General features: G+C 42.6%; 1 protein-coding gene across 1 annotated transcript in view; it reads left to right on the forward strand.

The window, feature by feature from the left end:
* Positions 1–5,200: 5,200 nt before the first annotated feature.
* The window catches only part of RanBPM (Ran-binding protein M), a 30,603-nt gene continuing 14,616 nt past the window's right edge, over positions 5,201–21,187 (forward strand). The window contains exon 1 of the mRNA XM_080273083.1: positions 5,201–5,390. Within this exon, the coding sequence (XP_080129209.1) occupies positions 5,201–5,390 (190 nt within the window). The remainder of the gene's footprint in view (positions 5,391–21,187) is intronic.

The raw sequence follows: 21,187 nt of genomic DNA on the forward strand, positions 1-21,187 counted from the left end.
CAGTATTCCTTCCTTCCTTCTGGATTAGTTCCAGTAGATGAATGGGCACAGCTAAGCCACTAGATGATAAACCAGTAACATCCATAGTGATAGGAAATGAGTTAATGGATGCTGGGGACAAATTCTCCTACCTTGGTATTGACATCAGTACAAGGGATGTTGCAGAGTGCCATTGCTAGGGTGCGAAGTGATTGGAAGAAGCTTCAGAGAGTTGCTTCCCACCTTGACATCTTGAGTGTTCTCATTGTCCACAAAAGAAAAAGTGTTTGGTATCTTCATTAGGAGAGTCATTTTGTATGGGAGTGAAACATGGATTATAAATGAACATGTAATGATACTGGAATGAATGGTAAGTTATTTGTCGGGTATTTGAAGTAAAATTGGATGACAAGCTATCTTCAAAAGAACAGAAGATGGCTCTGAATTAAAAAGGAGTAGATTGAGATCGATTGGACATGTCAAGAGGATGGACCATGGGTTCTAGGTTAGGGAGGTGTTAAGTAATGAGCAGCCAGGTTGTCAATAAGAAGTGTACCAAAGAAGACGGAATGGGTGGTGTGTACTGACCCTACAGTAGATCTAAAGGTATTACTAAAGAGCTGGCACAGAATGCATCAAGGTGGAGAAGTGCTATCAAAGCCCATCTGACCCATCCCACTTACAAACATGTACAGTATGAGAGAAAAGCTTGAATTCTGATATGCAATAAAACTCCATGCTAATGTATGGGAGAAAAGTGTAGACTGGTGGAAGAATGCAAGTCAAAAGTGAGAGAAGTGGAAACTGATTATTTTAGAGGAGTACATAGAACTACATGGGGGAAGAGAGAGAGAGAGAGAGAGAGAGCAACAAAAATGAGAAAGAGAAGGGGCACTGTGTTGTTGACGTGGATCTGGAGCTATATGGCGAGTCAGACAGACAAATGAAGTGAAGAAGTGTTGTGTTGTTGATGTGGATATGTTGGTAAGCATTAGGAGGAATACTTTGGGGTGGTTTGGTCATGTGGTGAGAATGAGGAAAGAGCGATTGACTAGGAGAATGTATGTGAGTGAGGTGGAGTGGGGGGAAGGGAAAAGGGGAGACTGAAAATGAGATAGAGGCATAGGATGGAGAAGTTTATGCATGAAGAAGGTGTACAGTAAGTTGGAGAGACGGCAACCTGATGCTAGAGGATAATGACATGAAGGTCCTTTTGTGGCCCAACCCCTCTGGGATTAAGACATGAGGCTATAGATGTTTGTATGGATAGATATATAGATAGATGGATGGACATATAGATAAATGGATAGACCGATTATTTCTGGATCTTACCTCACCGGTTATAAACAGATAGATAACTGAGCGGAATGGACCTGAGCCATTAGCGACGACATCAAGTCCTTCACCATATGTATGACTTCATCGATCTGAAATACAGTACTGCACCGCCTCTAGTTATGAAATTCTCATCGTGAGCCTCTGGGAGGGCTCCTACAGGCCTCCAACCGGCAACAGCCCTCCGGTCACCACCAAGACTGTCTCGATCTGATTTTGGCACAAAATGTAAGGACTATAGTGTGCAGTTAGGGTTTAAAAATGACGAGACAATGTACTGAGAGAGAGAGAGAGAGAGAGAGAGAGAGAGAGAGAGAGAGAGAGAGAGAGAGAGAAACTCGTGAATGACATGGGCATAATCACAAAGTAGGTGGAACAACAATATCTATAACGTTTTTGTGTAATAAGAGGAAGGGAATCATGGAAGGGAACTGGGAAACGGATTGGAGTGGGATTCATAGCGCTAGTAACTTCTATGGAACGAGGAACTAATTCTGGTATGCAGGTGATGTGGCAGAATACGAAAGTTGGCGGCACAAAACAGTAGTAACTTGAACGTACTGCGATACGAAGTGAAGAGAGGCCCACCACCGAGAATACTACGACTGGTAGCACAGCTGCCTGTTTATAAATATTATTAATGCAGGCTAAATGCCAAACAAGGGCGTTCCTAGAGTAGTTGGCACCCAGGACGGACCTGTCCTCTGGAACCCACTGCCTCCCAGACCGAGATGAATAATATACAAATGAAAAAAATCACCGTTTCAGAATTTAGGTTCAATGAAAAGCAGCACAGAATCATTAGTACGGTACTTTCGATCTAGTTTCTGATAGAAATACTAAACACCTTGAAACAGAGAAATGAAAAAGTTACCATTCAGCTAATGGCACCCACCTATGGTCGTCACCCTGGGCGGACCGCCCCCCACTCCCCCCTTAGTACGCCACTGATGGCAGATTAGGTAGCAGGAGGACCAGTCTTCCTTTGAGCTGCAACAAGTGATTAATACTAAACTGTGGTGCTAATCAAGAAGAAGTGTCGTGGAAAGGATATAGAGCCATATATGCAAATCTGAGGTGAAGTTGTGGATGTAATTAACACTAAAGAATATGATGCTAGACACGAGGAAGTGCTAAGGAAAGTATGTAGAGCTATAGCATTGTCCTTTTCTGCCACCGAGCAACGTCTTACATGCTGCAAAAGGAAAATAATCTTTGTCAAGGTAAGAGAACCTAATAGCTTAGTTTACCCCTGTGCAGATGCTGATTTTATACACGGGTTTTACTCGCCCCTGTGTTGAGTACAACTCTCATCGTGTAGCTAGTGCTGTATGGTGGTGAGACTTGGGCAATAAAGGAAAAGGATATTCGCAGACTCAAACGTACAGATGTGCAGTGCGTCCCTGAGTGCAAGGCCTGGGGGGGGCTAGGTTTATGATGGAAGAGCTGAGGGGTAGGATGGGACTGGAGTGTATTGGTGTTGTGATGAGGAGAGGTTTGGCGTTGTGATGAGAAGAGGTAGATTGAGGTGGTTTGGGCATGTGGAGAGGATGGGGGATGATAACTGGGTGCAGAAAGTCTATCTACCTATCTGTCTATAGCCCGACGCCGTAATCCTGCAAAGGGTGACCGCAGACAAAACGCCTCCAAGTCGCTCTGTCACCTACCATTTGACTTCTCTCCCCCCAACTCACACTCCCCCCTCTCTCATATACATCTCAACTCCATCCCTCCACCTCATCCTCGGTCTGCCCTTCCCTCTCTCTCCCTCCACTTCACCTACATACACCCTCTTAGTCTTTCAGTCTCCATTCTCTCCGCATGTCCAAACCACCTCAGTGTATTTCTTCTAATTCTCTCAGTCACATCCACATCCACCTCACAACGTTCTTTCACTTGTTCATTCGTCAACCTGTCCCTCCATGTGGCTCAACATGCTCCTCTCAGGTAACTCATTTCCACTGCTTTCACTCTTGACTTGTCCTCCTCTAGCAAGGTCCACGCCTCGCTTCATGCAATGACTTCGTCTTAATTTCCATACTCACCTTCCTACTTCTCATCACCGCTTTCAGTGAACCAACAAAGTGCAGAAAGTGAGAAGTGTTAATGTTACGAGTAGGGTTGAGAGAGGTTGACCGAAAATGACCTGGGACGAGGTCATTGAGTGTGACTTCAATGATAAGGGACTGAATAGGGAAGCTGCCAGAGACCATTTATATAGGCTCCAACACGCTTGCGTGCGTCGGCCTTGGTCACTTTATGGCGGCTCTCCATGCTGCTCGATCTCTGCGTGCATCCCTATTCAGTCTCTTATCCCCAGACTCACAGTCTATTACCTCTTCCCAGGTCACTTTCACTCTGCCTCTTGCAACCCTATTCCCAAAGTTCACACTTCTCACTTTCTGCACCCAATTGTCATACCCCGTCCTCTCCATATGCCCAAACCATCTCAGTCTATCTCTCCTCATCTCATCACATTCCAGTCCCACTCTTCCTCTCAACTCATATCCATCGGTCACCTCCCCCCCTCCCCCCAGGCTTCGCATTCAAGGACGCACTGCACATTCAACTAATCATTGTCAATTCTGTACGTTTAAGCCCGAGCATATCCTCTTCCCAGACTAATGTCCTGAGATAATTTCCTAATGGAATGCCTTAGAATAATGTCCCGAGTTAATGTCTTAAGTTGATGTCCTAAGGCAATGTCCTGAAGTAATGTCCTAAACCAGTGTCCTAACCAGGTAATGTCCTAAAATAACGTTCTGACACAATGTCCTAAAGTAATATCCAGAGGTAGCAGGTAATGTCCTAAATGAGGTAGTGTCCTAAGAGATGGTCAGAGAAATGTCCTAATATCCTGAGGTACTATGCTGTGCTGAAGTCCTGAAAATTATAACTCGAGTATTTGTCTTTCAGTAATGTACGTCCTATGGTAACTTTCTCATGTCCTAAGGTACGCTAATGTCATAGAGAAACGTCTAAGTAATGTCTTGAGAGAACGCTGCAGCATAATGTCCTAAAATACTGTGACGAGGTAAAATCCTGATGTAATGTCTTATTTAAGGAAACGGACCTAAGAATGTTTTTGAGTTGACTTTCGTACAGAACACCTGTAACACGATGTTCAGTAGAAAAAAATGTACCATAGGATATTACAAATGTACATTATCACTAAACATCAGCATTAAAAAACACTACGGGACACTACAGTCAGACGTTAACATTTGACCTTGTTGCGCATATGATTTTTTTTTTTTTTTTAGTGTCCATTGTTGTTGAGGTCTTCGTTGCTTATGAACAATTGCAGCTCAGCCATTTTATATCTGACAGAATGTCTGTGAATACAGACAGTAGCTATTTTCGCTGAAGTGTGGCAATCTCCGAGTAATTTTGTTGCAACGGCGCAATTTGCTCAATAGAAGACGAGATCATAGTGAATGGCCTTCATCATGCTAGCCTCTCAAACCACATCCCAATTACCACACTGATTTTGCAATGGAATGTCCATTTAGAAAGTCGAATTCTTATTTTAAAAGACGCATTTTTATCCTACTATATACCTCATTGGTTTTTAAATTATAATAATGATGGAGTATGATATAAATTAGGGCTGCAAGTGTAACCTTGCCCTTTGACATAGGCATAAGAACTTTGAATAGCCCGCCATACGATGGTTGGAGGGCAATAATATTATTTAGTATTTGCAACACAAAGAGTTTTTTGTTATCTTTTTGGGTATATATGTAAAAAGAAAAAATTTATATAATGCTGTCATGAAATAATAAATGTAAATAAATAAGTGCGGGAGGAGTTAGTGGGATTTACGATAACTATTCACCGACTGTGATTTTAAGGTCGGCAGAAAATTATTGGGAAATGAGTGAAAATGGCGACAGGCAGTGGAAGGTGTAGCGTAGAGCCTCCAGTATTTGGCCCCCACAGTGGACAGGACCCCATCAAGGCACTGTACCCTATGGTGAACGAGGAGGAGACGCCATTGCCTCGCTGTTGGAGTAGTAAAGACAAGTACAGCTACATTGGGCTGTCTCAAAACAACCTCAGAGTCCACTACAAGGGTGAGCAGAATGACATGGCCCTTTGTTTATGTTCTTATTATGGCTGTTACGGTACATTGAGGGACGGAAGAGGGTCTTGGGATGGGTTTGCCAATAGATTAGCCCTCGATCCAATGTGTCCGGGAATATAAGAGGGAGAATTAGAGGAATTGTTGAGAAATAAGGCGTTGATGAGTAGGGGTCGAGTCCCTTTGTTTGTGTTTTTGGTGCGATCAGCTGATTGGCGTCGTGGGTCAGTCTTGGCTCAACACTCCCCATTGTTAACCCTCACATGCAGCCACCCTCATCGCCAGTTTTATATTTTACGCGGCTTACCTTCAGGGAGTTTTATTTCAACTTGGGAAGAAGTTTTAGGATTGATTTTCTTAGGCACGCTCTCCGTTAAACGTTCACCATGTTGCCGATTTTTCCAGTCACATTTTTGCCATATATTCTTATCCACGTTGGAATAGGCCCCTTTGAGTGAAGGGGTTGGCGCCAGAAACTGACTTCACACCCATACCATATCCCTCAGGAGCTGCTAAACTGAATACCAATGAATGTAGAGTTTATTGCTCTCACTAATCATCTGAGTAATTATTTCTCTTGCTGACTGCATTTGATGGGTTTTGGCAGACAGTAACTAGGCATTCTCCCCTCCCCCCTCCTCTCTCTCTCTCTGTCTCTCTCTGGTGATTTGTGGTATGCTCAAGAAAAAGTCATAAAAAAAAGCCAATATCTGTCAATATATCTGTATCTATTGCCAGATGCCTTCATCCCAGAAAGGTTAAAACAGACAGAGTGCTACTGTCACCCTGCCCTCTACCAGCAGGCTGCCTTGTCTCCAGCGCACACTCCCCTCACTGACATTCCTCACCATCCCATTACTCAATCTCATCCTAGGTCACCCCCTTCCCCTCCCCCCCACTAATTTGACCCACCATAATTACTCGTCTCAGTTAACAGTCATGGGGATAATATTCAGTAAGCCGTTGGGTATAATAGGGTTACTAAAAATAACTTGTATTCTGTATCTAAAATTTTCTTTAAGAAGCAAAGCCATCTTAAATAGTTTATTTATATAGTTTAGTTTAACATGTTCATGGCCTAACTATAGCTCTTTCACCATAACATGGCCCAGATTTTTGTCCTTTTGCAGCTTGTTTCACGTAGCTCTGTTGTAGAAATATGTTACCGTACAGTGGCTATACATCCTTTCCTCAGCACTTCACTGTGACTAGGATCATGTTCTAATGGTAATGGTAATCTGTAGTTACCTCCACCAGTGAAAAGTTGGGGGAGGTTGTATATTCATCTATGTTTGTTTGACTACATGATATCCAAAATAAATCATTTTAATGAAATTTTGTGGAAGGGTGGACCTTGGGCCAAAAAGGAATTGATTACCGGTAAATTTAGGGGCGGCTCTGGATCCTTTGTATCCTGCACAATATCTTCAAAAGTTCTCAATGAATTTCAGTAAATTTGTGTGGAAGGTGGGCCATAGGTCAGGGAACATTTGATTAAATTTGGGGGTGGATCCAGATCCTATGTATTCCACACAACACCTCCAAGGATCAGGGTCCGGATTCTTTTTAATGGCAGTGGCATTGGCGGAGGTATACGCTTTCTAGTTACAACTCAGCATTCAATATTGAGAGCTGGTAATTTTAGGCCAGGTTAAGCTGAAAAGAGTATTGGTTAATCCCCAGACTACAAAGGCTTTTGTTGTATGTTCAGAATTATTGAAGATGGATGGTAGGTATTGGTAGTACCAGAGTAGTAGGAGTAATAGTAGTAGTAGTAGTAATTTTTATTTTTGTCTCTGGTTCATCGGAAATATGAACCCAGTGGACTGTGGGCTACGAACTGCCTGCAAAGGAAGTCAGATGAACCAAGGTGGGGGTGGGATGGTGTGACTGGTTTGATGATGATGTGAGAGAGAGAAGGGGGGGGGGCAGTGTATAGATAGAAAAGGGAATAAATCAGTATGAAAAAATAGAATTGATGAAGATATTGAAATGCTGAGGTGAGGTGACGGACAACATAATACACAAAGAACTAGTATGTCACTGGGTGTGGGATGCAGGGAATATACTAGAGGATATGATACAGGCATGAGATGGTTTGGCCATGTGGAGATGATGGAGAATGAGAGACTGACCAGAAGAGTGAATGTGAGTGACATGGAGGGGAAAAGGAGAAGGGAGAGACCAAGGATGAGATGGGTGGAGTGGAGAGATACGAGAAGGGGACATGGGAGTTGGAGGGATGCCAGTCACATGGCAAAAGACTGGGTGACTTGGAGGCAATTTGTGTGTGGCCACCCCATATGTAATTAAGGTGTCTGGCAGTTGATAGATAGATTGATTCAGGGAATGTATTAGGAAGTCCAAGAAAGATAGTGGTAGTTGCAGTGTATGAAATATAGGATAGGAAGGATCAGCATTTAGAATGAAATGGGGACCACTTTAGACAGACAGATAGATAGATGGATGGAGGGAATGTACTAGTACTAAAAGATCCAAGAAAGGCAGTAGTAGTTCCTTTGTATAAAATAGAGAGTAGGAAGGATCAGTATTTAGAAGGAAATGGGAATCAGTTTATTCAGCTTTTCAGGGAAGGTTTATGGTAGGGAGTGTAGGGTAGCATATATACCCTTGAGGGCACAAAGTATTACTTAAGATAAGATAGGTGAGGAACAGTATGGGTGTACAGGTCCAGTGTTTATAAAGAGAATGTTGTCAGAGAAGTACCTTGCAAAGAATATGAAAGTGTATGTTGTGGATTTTGAGATAACTGCCTTGTGGTTTGGTACTGGAAGATTAGGAGGGATTAGGAAACGTATATTTTGTGTTGAAGGGAGTTTGTTGGGTGCAGTAAGATCCATTTGTGAGGGTAATGATGCTGGTTATATATGAGTGAGACAGTTTAAATATAGCTAGATGTAATATGGATGTCATGTCAGATTTTTACAGTATGTGGATGGAGTAGTTAAGAGTTTCGTCGAGGACAGCAAGATTAAAAGGACTATGGTACAGTATTTATAGCTGGGTGCAAATACCTGAGGACCAGTGTTGAGGGCTGGTGATTCTTCAAAAAGCAAATAAATAAAAATAAACAATAAAGATCAGTATGACAAGACCCAAAGGACCTTAGCTGTTCACACCACCATTTAGAGAGACTGGTCCATATGCCAGTAAAATGTCACAGTCTTATCCGTTTTCGTTTTGTTTTCGTTTTTAAAGGCTCCAACATGCTTGCATGTGTCGGCCTTGGTCACCTAATGGCGGCTCTCCACGCTGCACGATCCATTGCAGCCTCCCTGTTCAGTCCCTTAACCCTTAGGTCACACTTAATGACCTCGTCCCATGTCTTTCTCGGTCTACCCCTCATAACCCCACCCCCAATATTAACACTTCTCACCTTCCTCACCCAATTATCATCCCCCATCCTCTCCACATGTCCAAACCACCTCAATCTACCTCTCCTCATCACAACACCAATACACTCCAGTCCCATCCTACCTCTCAACTCTTCCATTGTAAACCCAGCCCCTCCAGGCCTTGGACGCAGGGACGCACTGCACATCCACCTAATCATTGTCATTTCTGTACGTCTGAGCCGGCGAATGTCTTCCTCCTTCACTGCCCAGGTCTCACTGCCATACAGCATTACACTCCTAACACACGCTGCATACAAAGACCCCTTAGCACGTAGTGAGAGCCCCCTCAATGTCAGGAGAGACAAGAGCTCCCTGAACTTCTTCCAACCACTTCTCACCCTAGCCACAGAGCTAGCTCCAGCCCCACCTTCAGCACACAACATGTCTCCTAAATAACAAAACTCTTCCACACACTCAAGAGATTCACCAGCAAGTTCAATCCTTTCACGTCTGACGATCTCCACCTGCTCACCCCGGCACGCCGTACACATAAAATCAGCATTATCTCGCAGTCTACCTCTGATACCACTACATCTCTTATGCACCCATTTATCACACACACCGCACAAGATGGAATTACTTCCCACGCCCTTGTGGCAAACTGCACATGGCCACTCTCCCTCGTCTTTGACAGTACCGCCACCAACCCTAGATATCATCACTTTTGTTTTATCTGCATTTACCCTTAAACCCTTTTGCCCCATACCATCTCTCCACTTCCTAAACCTTTCCTCCGCCTCCCTTTCATTCTCTGCAATCAACACCAAATCATCAGCATACAACAACTCCCACGGGAGTCCGTTTCTAAAGTCACGTGAAAGGGCTTCAAGTACCATGATAAACAACATGGGACTCAAGACTGACCCCTGATGCACACCAACATTCACGGAAAACTCATCACTCAAATCTCCATTCACTCTCACCTGGGTGTGAGCACCCACATACATGGCCATAACCACCCTAACCAGCCACTCCTCCAAGCCAAGCTTTCTCATTGCCCACTTCACCACCTCTCAAGGGACTCTGTCAAAGGCCTTTTCCAAATCAACAAAAACAAAATAAAGATCCCTTCTCCTGCCAATATATTTTTTCTGAAGCTGTCGAACAATGAATATGGCATCAGTGGTCCCCCTACCTGGCATAAACCCAAACTGCATCTCATCAATATTCACTCTTTCTCTAATCATACCTTCTAAAACTCTCTCCATTACCTTCATTATCTGATCTAAAAGCTTTATACCTCTATAATTCCCTCTTTCCAGGGCATCACCCTTCCCTTTATACACATTTACAATTACACTCTTCAGCCAATCATCTGGGACAACACACTCATAAATAATCCTATTTATCAGGTCAGTGACTAAACTCACCCCTATATCGCCTGAGGCCTTCAACATTTCGGCAGTCAACCAAGACACACCTGCTGCCTTCCCCACCCTCATCCTGCCTATTGCCTCACTCACAGTAGCAGTATCAATCAAAGGCCAAGGGCCAGACACTGGATCTGCTGGCTCCAAACCTTCCCTGTCCCAGTCAAACTCCTCATTCAACAACCGGTTATAATGCTCTCTCCATGCATCTTTAATATCCTCACTGTTCACCACTACCCTTCCTTCATCATTCTTCACACACTGCTCACCTATGATATCCCGATTATCCCTCTTCACCTGACCTGCCACCCTAAATATATTTTTCCTTTCCCCATGATTTAGGTTATCAAGTAATTGTCTCTGTGACTCAGACTTTGCCCTGTATACCTCTCTCCTAGCCCTACGCTTGGCAGCCAAATATTCCTCTTTGCTACCACCCTTCTTCCATTCCCGGAAAAGCCTTCTTTTCTCCTTAATTGCAGCTTCTACACCCTCATCCCACCACCAAGTAACTTTATGTCTTGGTGGTCCTCTTGTCCAGCCGCATGTTACATCAGTAACTCTCGAGAAATTGTTCTTGAGGGCTCTGTACTGTTCATTAACGCCTCTGTCTACAGCTCCCTGTTCAGCCACCACTCTCCTCAACTCGCTATAGAAGGCATCCCTTACTACTTGGTTTTTCAGCTTCCATATTTTCCTCCTAGGTACATAAGTCCTCTTTTTCATCACTTGTTCTTTAAGCACCATATCACAAATCAATAGTTTGTGCTGCTGCACACACTCCTCACTTCCTATAACTTTAACATCCCTCCTAACCTCCTATCGGCCCTCCTAACCAGAAAATAATCTATCTGACTGCTATTTCCCCCAGACTCATACGTAATTAACCTACTGTCTCTTTTCCTAAAATATGTGTTGCACACAATCATGTCCGTTGCCTCCCCAAACTCGAGTATACTTTCCCCTTCTGCATTCCTTAGACCATATGCACATCCCCCATGCACTCCTTGATCCACTGTTGTATAATCCCATCAAACAGAGAATGTCTTTAATTTTATCCTTAATATCTCTTTGCAATCTTATTCACCCCAGGGTAGACTTTCTGAGCTGGAGGAGTTAGATATAACCTCAGTCTGTCCTTTCTGTAGCTACCTGGTGGCTCTCCTAGCTTAAATAGAATTAGGCTACCTGGAAATAGCTAAAATAAGAGAGATTACTGTGTACATAAAAGTCTTTTTTTTTAATCATGCTTTCACTTTCACACTAAGGCTGTTAACATAGGACAGTTTTTCATTAACACACTGATATAGTATATTTACTAATAAGCAGTTGGGATATACAGTGAAGGGCCAGGGTTGATAGAAGTCACACCAGCACAGGTCTCATTATCTATCTATCTGTCTCTCTATAGCCAGATGCCATGATCCTGTATGGGGTGGCTCTTTGTTTTGAGTTGGTTGTTTTACGGGGAGGGGCACTAATCCTCCACCAAACCACATGTTGTCATATAGGGAACATGTATGGGTTGGTTATATGGTTACAACCCGGTGTCATTAATGGTTTCCTGACTTACAGAAAACCGTTAGGCTTCTCGCTCAAGGTAAAGCCACCAGAAAAAGAAAGAAGAGTAATAAAAAGTGGCAGGAAAGAGAGGAGGGCAGACACAGAAAAAGAAGGATAAAGGTAAAGGAAGAAGTAGGGAGCACTACATCAAGGTTTCATTATACAGTACAGTACTGTATTATTATTTCTGGAAGTAGGGATTTCAACATTTAATATACCTTTATACACCTGGCGACTGCATGAAATCCATTCTGATAGTTATTTGCCGCCTTGAATGTGATTTTTATTTTATCTGAGAATATAATCTTTCTTGCTGGAGGACAGCCCTTACTTTTTTTTTTTTTTTTTTCCTTTTTTTTAATGTGAGGAAGAAGGAACCAAAGGCAATGAGTCTGCAAAACTATTCCTTCCAAGAGAAAAACAAAATATAAGAGAGAGCCAAATTCAAGATCAGATCATTTCCAGATGCCTGGACACACTGCGTTTGAAAAACTGGAGATCATAGGAAGTAGGAAATACAGACAGAGGGAGACGGTTCCAGAGTTGACCTGTTGCATAAATGAAGGACTGGGAGTAACGGTTAACTCTTGCATTAGAGAGTTGGACAGAAAAGGGATGAGAGTTTGCTGCTAGACGGGTGCTACGCGCCCGTCATAGGGGTGGAGGAATGCATGCAGACAGTTCAGAGGAGCAGTGACCATTGAAGTAGCGATAGAAAAGAGATAAAGATGCAACAGTGCGGCGAAGAGACAAAGGTTGAAGGGAGTCAGTAAGAGGAGGAGAGTTAATGAGGCGAAAAGCCTTTGACTCCACCCTGTTGAGAAGAGCTGTATGTGGGGAGCCTCCCCACACATGAGAGTTTTACTCTACACAGGGGCTGATAAAACCCCTGTATAGAGTCAACAATTGTGCAGGGGTAAAGAAGGAACAGAGTCGGCTTAGCACACCCAATCTCTTGGAAGCAGATTTTACAAGAGATGTAATATGATCTTTCCAAGACAAGTCCCGAGTAAATGAAACCCCAAGCATGTTCAAGGATGATGCAGGATTAAGCTGAATATTATCAAACACTAGTGGGTATACCTGTGGAAGATTTTGTCGGGTTGGTAGGTGCAAAAACTGAGTCTTTGATGCATTAAAAACAACAGGATTATTTTTACCCCAGTTAGAGATATGAGCCAAGTCAGACATTAGGTGTGCCATAGCCTCATCCCTTGTTTGTTGAGGTAACTGCTGAGATGGACGTTGCAGGAATCGAATGGAAAGGTGAAGGGTGGAGTCATCAGCGTATGAGTGGATAGGGTTAGATGTACAGCTTAGGTCACTGATGAATAAAAGGAAGAGAGTTGGTGATAGGACAGAGCGCTGAGGAACACCACTGTTAATAGATCTAGGAGAAGAACGATGGCCGTCTACAACAGCGGCTATAGAACGACCAGAAAGGAAGCAAGAGATGAAGGCACAGATAGAAGGATAGAAACCGTAAGAGGGCAGTTTGGAAATTGAAGATTTATGCCAGACTCGATTGAAAGCCTTAGAGATGTCAAGTGCAATGGCAAAGCTTTCGCCAAAGTCCCGAAAGGAGGATGACAATAAGTCTGAAAGGTAGGTGAGAAGATCGCCAGTGGAGAGTCCCTGACGGAACCCATACTGACGATCAGAAAGAAGGTTGTGATAGGAAAGATGCTTTAAAATTTTTCTATTAAGAACAGACTCAAAAACTTTTGAGATACAGGATGTTAAAGCAATTGGACAATAGTTAGAGGGTTGGGAATGGTCACCCTTCTTTGGGACTGGCTGAATGAGAGCAAACTTCCAGCAAGAAGGAAAGGTACAAGTTGACAGACAAAGGCGAAAGAGTTTGCCTAGGCAGGGTGTCATCACAGAAGCACAGTTTTTGAGAACAACAGGAGGGACTCCATCAGGCCCATATGCCTTATTAGTATTGAGGCCTGTGACAGCAGAAAATACATCAGCTGAAGAAATTTTAATGTCAGCCATGAAGAAGTCAGAGGGGGGAAGTGATGGAGGAACAGCGCCGGAATTGTCTAAGGTGGAATTGGAGGAGAAAGTCTGAGGAAAGAGATCTGCTTTATCAGTAGAAGAAATAGCTACAGAGCCATCAGAGTAGAAAAGAGGAGGGAAGGATGATGAGGTAAAGTTGTTAAAAAGGTTTTTGGCAAGGTGCCAAAAGGAGCGGGAAGAATTCGAGTTAGAGAGTTGAGAGCATTTAGTACGGATTAAATTATTTTTAGCAGAGCGAAGAACAGACTTAGCACGATTCCGGGCAGAAACGTATAAAAGATGTGATTCAGGGGTGGGTTGGCTCCGGTACCTTTTACAGGCCCTCTCCTTGTTGCGGACAGCATTAGAACAAGTGTGATTAAACCAAGGCTTTCGTGCATTAGTCAAAGGATATGAGAAAGGAATGTATGCTTCCATGCCCGAAAGAATAACCTCTGTAATGCACAAGGCACACCCAGATGGCTCCCGGCCACGGAAGCAATAATCATTCCAGGGAAAATCAAAGAAGTACTGCCTGAGGGCCTCCCAGTCCGCAGCTCCAAAGTGCCACAGACGACGTTTCTTTGGAGGGTCCGCAGGCCGTACTGGAGCGATAGGACAGGTTAAGATGATAAGGTTGTGATCGGAGGAGCCCAGCGGAGAGAAAAGATTAACAGTGTAAGCAGAAGGATTAGTTGTAAGGAAGAGGTCAAGTATGTTGGAGCTCTCTCCAAGGCGATCAGGGATACGGGTAGGGTGCTGTACAAGCTGCTCTAGGTCATTAAGGATAGAAAAGGTGTAGGCTTGTTCACCAGGTGGATCAGTGAAAGGAGAGGAGAACCAAAGGTGGTGGTGAACATTGAAATCTCCTAGAATGGAGATTTCAGAGAATGGAGAAATGGATAGAATGTGTTCCATCGGAGAAGTAAGATAGTCAAAGAATTTTTGATAGTCAGTAGAATTAGGAGATAAGTAAACAGCACAGATATATTTAGTCAGAGAATGACAGGAAAGCCGAAGCCAGGGTGTAGAGAATTCGGAAGAATCAAGTTCAGGAACACGAGAGCAAGATAAGTCGTTGCGTATATATACACAACAACCACCTTTGACTTTGAAATGAGTATAGAGAAAGTAGGAGGATACAGAAAAGGGTCTGCTGTCAGTTGCCTCAGTCAGCTGAGTCTCAGTTAGAAAAAGAAGGTGAGGTTTAGAGGAGGAGAGGTGGTGCTCAACAGAGCGAAAGTTAGAGGAAAGGCCACGAATGTTGCAGAAATGAAGAAGAAGAGAGTCAGACAGTGGTTCCAGGCATCTTGAGTTGTCACCGGGAGAGGGGCTGAAGATGGGGGCATTTATGGTCCCCCCCCCTGGGGACTCCGAGGCTGTGTTATTTGATGCCATTTTTTCTTTTTAAATTTTGAAAAGGAAGTGTGGTGTGTAATGTGCATGTAGTTTGGTGTTGATAGTTAGAGAAACTTGTACTGGAGAGCATGCTGGCCTACTCTTTGTGTTACTGAGACACTGAAAAAGTTCAGCAAAGCGGGATGGTCGGGACCTAGTCCCGAGGGCTGATGAAACGAGAGCTCCAGCTCTCCCTATCATCAGCTTTCCATCCACCTTGGGAGTACTGCCCTGCTCGACTGGTGCTACAGTCTACTTCACTAATTTTGGAACCCATCTTTAGTCTTCATTCAGGAATTACTGTACATAATTATATTCAGAAGTTTAATATCCAAGATCCCATTGACTTGTGGTAGTATATCTTTGGAGAACATGAATGGTTGGTAAGCATTAGCAGTGTTTTTGGACACTGTACCTTTTTGCACTCAATGAGAGAATTGGAAAGTATTTTCCGGTGGAAATTGAGAGAGGTGGTGGGGGAGTTTAAAGGTGTATGCGCAAGGAAGTGAATTGAGCATGACTGTAAATAGTTGTGCAGTGCAATATACTGTTTTAAAAATAATAATATGTGAAAGGAAAGATATGGACACATTATTCTGGTATGCAGAATAAGATAGAATCTGTATGAACTGTCAAGGTGGGGTAGCCTATTTGAGAAGGTTGATTGCTTTAGGTACAGTATATGGAAGCTTTGATCTGTAAACATGACAGAATAGTGTGACAAAATATTGTAGAGAGACCACTATAGGAGAGAAAGGTATTTGGGGAGGGTAGGTAGATGGTGGCAACCATCATCCACTCATTTAATGTAGTGGTGCCTTCTTCGTCCTTTATCTTTGTCATTCTTTTTCAGCATCTGCCCTCCTCTCCCCATTTCTCCCATCTTTTCTGTCACTTTTGATTATTATTCTTTCCTTTTCTGGTGACTTTACATTGAGTGATAAGCCAAATGGTTTCCTGTAAGACAGGAAACCATTTACAGTGCTGAGTGGCAACAATATAACCAACCCATATGTGTTCCGTGCATGTCAACAAGTGGGTTGGTGGAGGGTTAGTGCTCCTACCCATAAAACAGCTAACTTAACGACAAATGGCCACCCTATATGGGATTATGGCGTCTGGCTACAGATAGATAGATAGTGAAGGGTATGAAGATTCGTTTCAGAGCACAGAGAACCTTGTGATAAAATATCTAACTTCCATAACTCATGGTGTAGTGATATTTGTGAAGGTATGAGAGGCTGACTAGAAGAGTGTATGTGAGTGAGGTGGAAGGGGAGGCCAAGGAGGGGATAGAGGGATGGAGTGGAGAAATTTATGAGGGAGGAGGGTGTGGGTTGAAAGGAGGGCAGTCAGTTGGCAGAGGGCAGAGTGATATGGAGGTGATTTGTTTGTGGCCACCCCATATGGGATTAAGGCCTCTGGAAATGTAGATGGATGGGTAGATAGTAGCTATAAGTTGAGTGGATTGCATAAGTATTAGAGAAGTTATGAGAGATTAGAAAGGAATAAGGTGATAAAGGAGTGGGATGTGGCAATGCTGAATAAAGAAAACTGCACTGGGATGATACCAGTATGGCAAAAACTGTGTGTGAATTGGGTGCCTATGAAAGTCTTGGGAAATATGACAAGGGGGTATAATGGGAAGAGGGAGACTGATGTGGTTTGGGAGGAAAGAGTGGAATTTCAGAGTACATTGGTGACAGGAGGAGGAAGAGGAGGAGGAGGATATGACTGTGAGAGAAAAGGGAAGGCTTGATAGAATGTGGTTGATTGATTTAACCCTTTACAATGCAGGTATCCAGATAGGAGTAGTTGAAATTACCAACTGAAATGAAAGAAACACCTATCCTTTGAAAGATTTAAACCCAATGTTTTAGCATTATCTGCTTTAACCTATTGTATTTCCTTTATGCTGCCCATCCATCCATCTGTCTGTCCATATATCCATCTGTCTGTCTGTCTGTCCATCCGTCCGTCCGTCTGCCTGCCTGTGTGTCCATCCATCCATCCATCTATCCATCCATCTGTCCATCTGTCTGTCTGCCTGTCTAACCATTCATCCATCTGTCCGTCCATCTATCCATCCATCTGTCCGTCTGTCCGTCCATCCATCCATCCATCATTACCTCATTAAGATTTTAGAATCCTGTGGCAAGACTAGCCTTCAGTACTCAGTTCAAATGTTTATAGTAAGGACCAGTTACTAACACCTGAATGGCATTATGTGAGCAGTTAACCCCAGCCAACCCTAGAACGTAAACCCCTAATGACTATATCCAGGTGGATGGCCTTAACGAGACTACCAGGTGTCCACTGTGTACTTAACCCAGTGCTGTGGGAGCTTTCATGATATTGTACAGTATAACCTTTCCCATCCTGACCTTTACACCTTCGAGTAACCTTTATATCTTGGCTTTAAATCAGAAATAGTAAATCTAACTCTGCTAACTTGCTTACATACCCAGTGTTACCCACCCTACCTGTGTGTGTGTGTGTGTGTGTTTTTTTTTTTTTTTTTTTTTTTTTTTTTTAAGGGGAATAGAGGAAGGAAAAACAAATACAGTATAAAAAGTAAATCTAGTCTAATCTAACTTTGGTTGCCCAAGTGTACTAACAAAATCAGTTCTAACTATCCTGTTCTGTCTTGCTACCTTAACCTAACCTAACAACCCAACCTGTTTCAGCCTAACCTGTCCTCTCCTGCCAATCTAACCTGTTTTACCCATCTAACCTTACTAACCAAGATCCTAATGCGTCTTATCCTATGACATCCTGTCTTGCTAAACTGACCTGTGCTTGCTATCTAGTCTGACCTGATCTAACCCAACCTAACTTCATACCATCATAACCAGTCTTTGCCCTACCCTTACCAATATAACAGATTGTCTAGCCTAATTGATCTGATTGTAACTTGACATCCTAATCTACTAACTTAACCTGCCCTGATTTTATCTAACCTATCCATTCCCAGTCTAACCTGACCCGTCTTAACCCAGTCTTACTTAATTACATTTTTCCTTATATGTCAACAAGTAGGTTGGCTGAGGGATAGTGCCCCTTCCCCTAAAACAACTAACTCAGAGTCAAATGGTCATCCCTTATGGCTTTATGGCATCAGGCTATAGGTAGATAGAGATCATTGTATTTTGGCATTAGATACTTAAGCCCAGAGAAAAATCCACTTGATTCACTTAGCATTCACTCACCAGTAACTTACTGTAATTCACTCAATTTTCACTCAATACAGGAAAGTTTATTACTCCCTCTAAAATTATCTGCTGCTTCGAAAAATTTGAAGTACAGTTTTGGGATGTTCTGATTATTGGTGGTCAGATGAAAGGAATTTTACTGTATTTTTTGAAAGAATTTAGCACATTTGCAGAAGACTTAGGTTATACACTTTTTACCCTAGCTTGGCCTAAACTTGCCATCTCTCCATCTTCAGTGCTGAGGCTTAACAATCGATTAACACTAGTAGATGAACCTAGTCATGAAGAAGTGCTAGGGCAAGAATGTAAAGCTATGGTATTGTTTCATTTTGCTCATTTTGCCACCAAGCTGCATGAGAGGGGTTGCAAAAGGGAAAAAATCTGGCCCGTGTAAAGATGAAGGTAGTATAGTCATGAAGTCTTGTGACAAAATAATGTGTAGAGTGGGAGTATTGTCTTTTTCTGCCACTGAACTACATGACCTAAGCCACAAAAGGAGGAGAAGTTGGGCCAAGTTAAAGTAAAAGGAGTATAGATTCATAATAACAGATGGCGAGGGCAGAGTAACCCTGAGAATTGTCATCATGGCTGCCTGTTATGAGGGAGTTCCTGGCAGATGGCAGGGAGATAGATAAATAGGTAGATATGATGGACAGGTAGGTACAGTGGGTAGATTTATATTGTAGTTAGGTAGAGAAATACATATTCAGTCATCACTTAAGGGTAGATTGATGGATAGATACCATGGTGGATAGTCATCACTTCATGGTAGATAGTATTAGAGGGATTGATAATAGTTATTAGCTAAGTGTAGTTAGATGGTTATCACTTGATGGTAGATAGATGGATTGATAGATATATACATCTTGTTTTCACTTACTGTAGGCAGGGATGTGGGCAAGCTTAGTGCAAGTATATATGAGGGAAACAGCATTGAGTAAGAGTTGCCTCTGGATCATAGGTAAAGAGTTAAAAACACAAACAAAAGATTCATTTCGGATTTCAAAGCAGCTTTATAACTAGAAAGTACTTAAAGAGCACACACCTCTGCCAGTGTCAGTAAAACTTATGATTTACTGCTGTAATGCCTCTTTCCTACCAGACAAATAATTTCGGAGTCTCACAGTCAACTACTGTAATTCTACAGTCTTAGAGTGCCTTGTTACTTAATTTCAGAGAGCCCATACATATGCAAAACCAGTAAAATTTGTGATTTTTTGTATACGGATCTGAATCCACCTCAAACTCTAATCAGCTTTTCCTTCACCTGCTGCCCACCTGTCCATCACTCATTCATTGAAATTCGATAACAGCAGACAGACAGATGAATACATAACTTCTGCTCAGCTTATCGGTAGAAGTAATGAGTCACAAGCAGCTGCTAATGAAAAGTTTGCCATCAGCAATGAAATATTGTAATTCATTCATTCATTCATCGCCAGACACCATGTATCCCAAACGGGTTGGCCAAGGGCTTAGAGTTAATTGTTTTTCAGGGAGGGGCACTAATCCTCCACCAACCCCACTTACTGTAATGAAGTAACTAATTAAAAGGTGTTAGTCTATTACTGCTGTATCCAGACTTTATACAGTTTAGGAGACACTACAAGAGATCGTAAGTTGAGTGAAAATTGTTAGTTGGGAGGAAGAGTGAGCTGTAGTTAATACATTACTTGATTTGAGGGTTTGAATGATGACAGTCTATAGGTACCTTTGATGAACTGAGTAACATAGTTTTGGTTTCTCCATATTATTTTGCTCAACTTGGGAAAGACCTCTCATTTTGAAGAGGTTACTGAAGGCTGTATCCATCCTGTCCAGTTCAGAAAGTCAATAAGGGAAGAAAATAATCTTGAGATGGCACAGTAGAAATACATGCAGCATTCTGTGGGTGAAGGAGGTCAAGACATACTGTAAATGGATGATGTAAGTCAAGGATTTTATCTCCAGCGTAAGGATGCATATCCCCACACGATGTCCTTTAACCAAACTAAAATAATGTTTAGGTAATGTGAACAGAATACAGATGACACAAGTGAAGAAGGTTGAGAAATACAGTATGGAAAATGGATGGAGTTAGTATCTCAACTCCTTAATACAAGATATTTCCCTAGGTGATCTCCCTTTACCTTAATGTGGCCCAGATTTTCATCCTTTTGCAGCTTGTTTTGTGTAGCTCAGCGGCACAAAAAGTATTAACAGCACCATCATATTCTAATGTTAATATTTTTTTACAGTTCAGCATTAATGATGGAGAGATGGCAGTTTTAAGCCAAGTTAGAGCATAATAATCTAGTAGTGGCATTGAATATAGTACTAGTTATACTGGATTCTTTGTTAATCTGTTTATTGCCAGACATCTTAATCCCACAATAGGCGACCTCAGACAAATTGCCTCCATATAGCTCTGTCGTCTGCCATTTTCCTGTCCTCCCTCCAACCCTTATCCCCACCCACATATATCTTTCCATTCCATCCCTCTATCTCATTCTTGGTCTCCCCCTCCAACTCACACCCCCTACTCTCTTAGTCTATCTGCTCCATCCCTCCATCTCATCCTTCGTATCTCCCTCCTCCTCATTCACATACCATTCTCCATCTAGTCAGTTTTTCAGTCTCCATCCTCACAGAATTCTTGGTCTCCCCCTCCAACTCATTCCCCCCTCCCCTCTTTCTTATGTCTCTTCCCTCCACCCCTCCATCTCATCCTTGATTTCCCCTCTTCCTCTCTCACATAGACTCTTCTAGTCAGTTTTTCATTCTCCATTCTTAAATTCTGTGTGAAGAGGTTAAGATGTACTTTATATAGATAGCGTTGTTTCAGGA

Source organism: Coenobita brevimanus, chromosome 53, assembly GCF_032717465.1.
Source record: "Coenobita brevimanus isolate Jiangsu-jjx chromosome 53, ASM3271746v2, whole genome shotgun sequence".
Classification (NCBI taxonomy): Eukaryota; Metazoa; Arthropoda; class Malacostraca; order Decapoda; family Coenobitidae; genus Coenobita; species Coenobita brevimanus.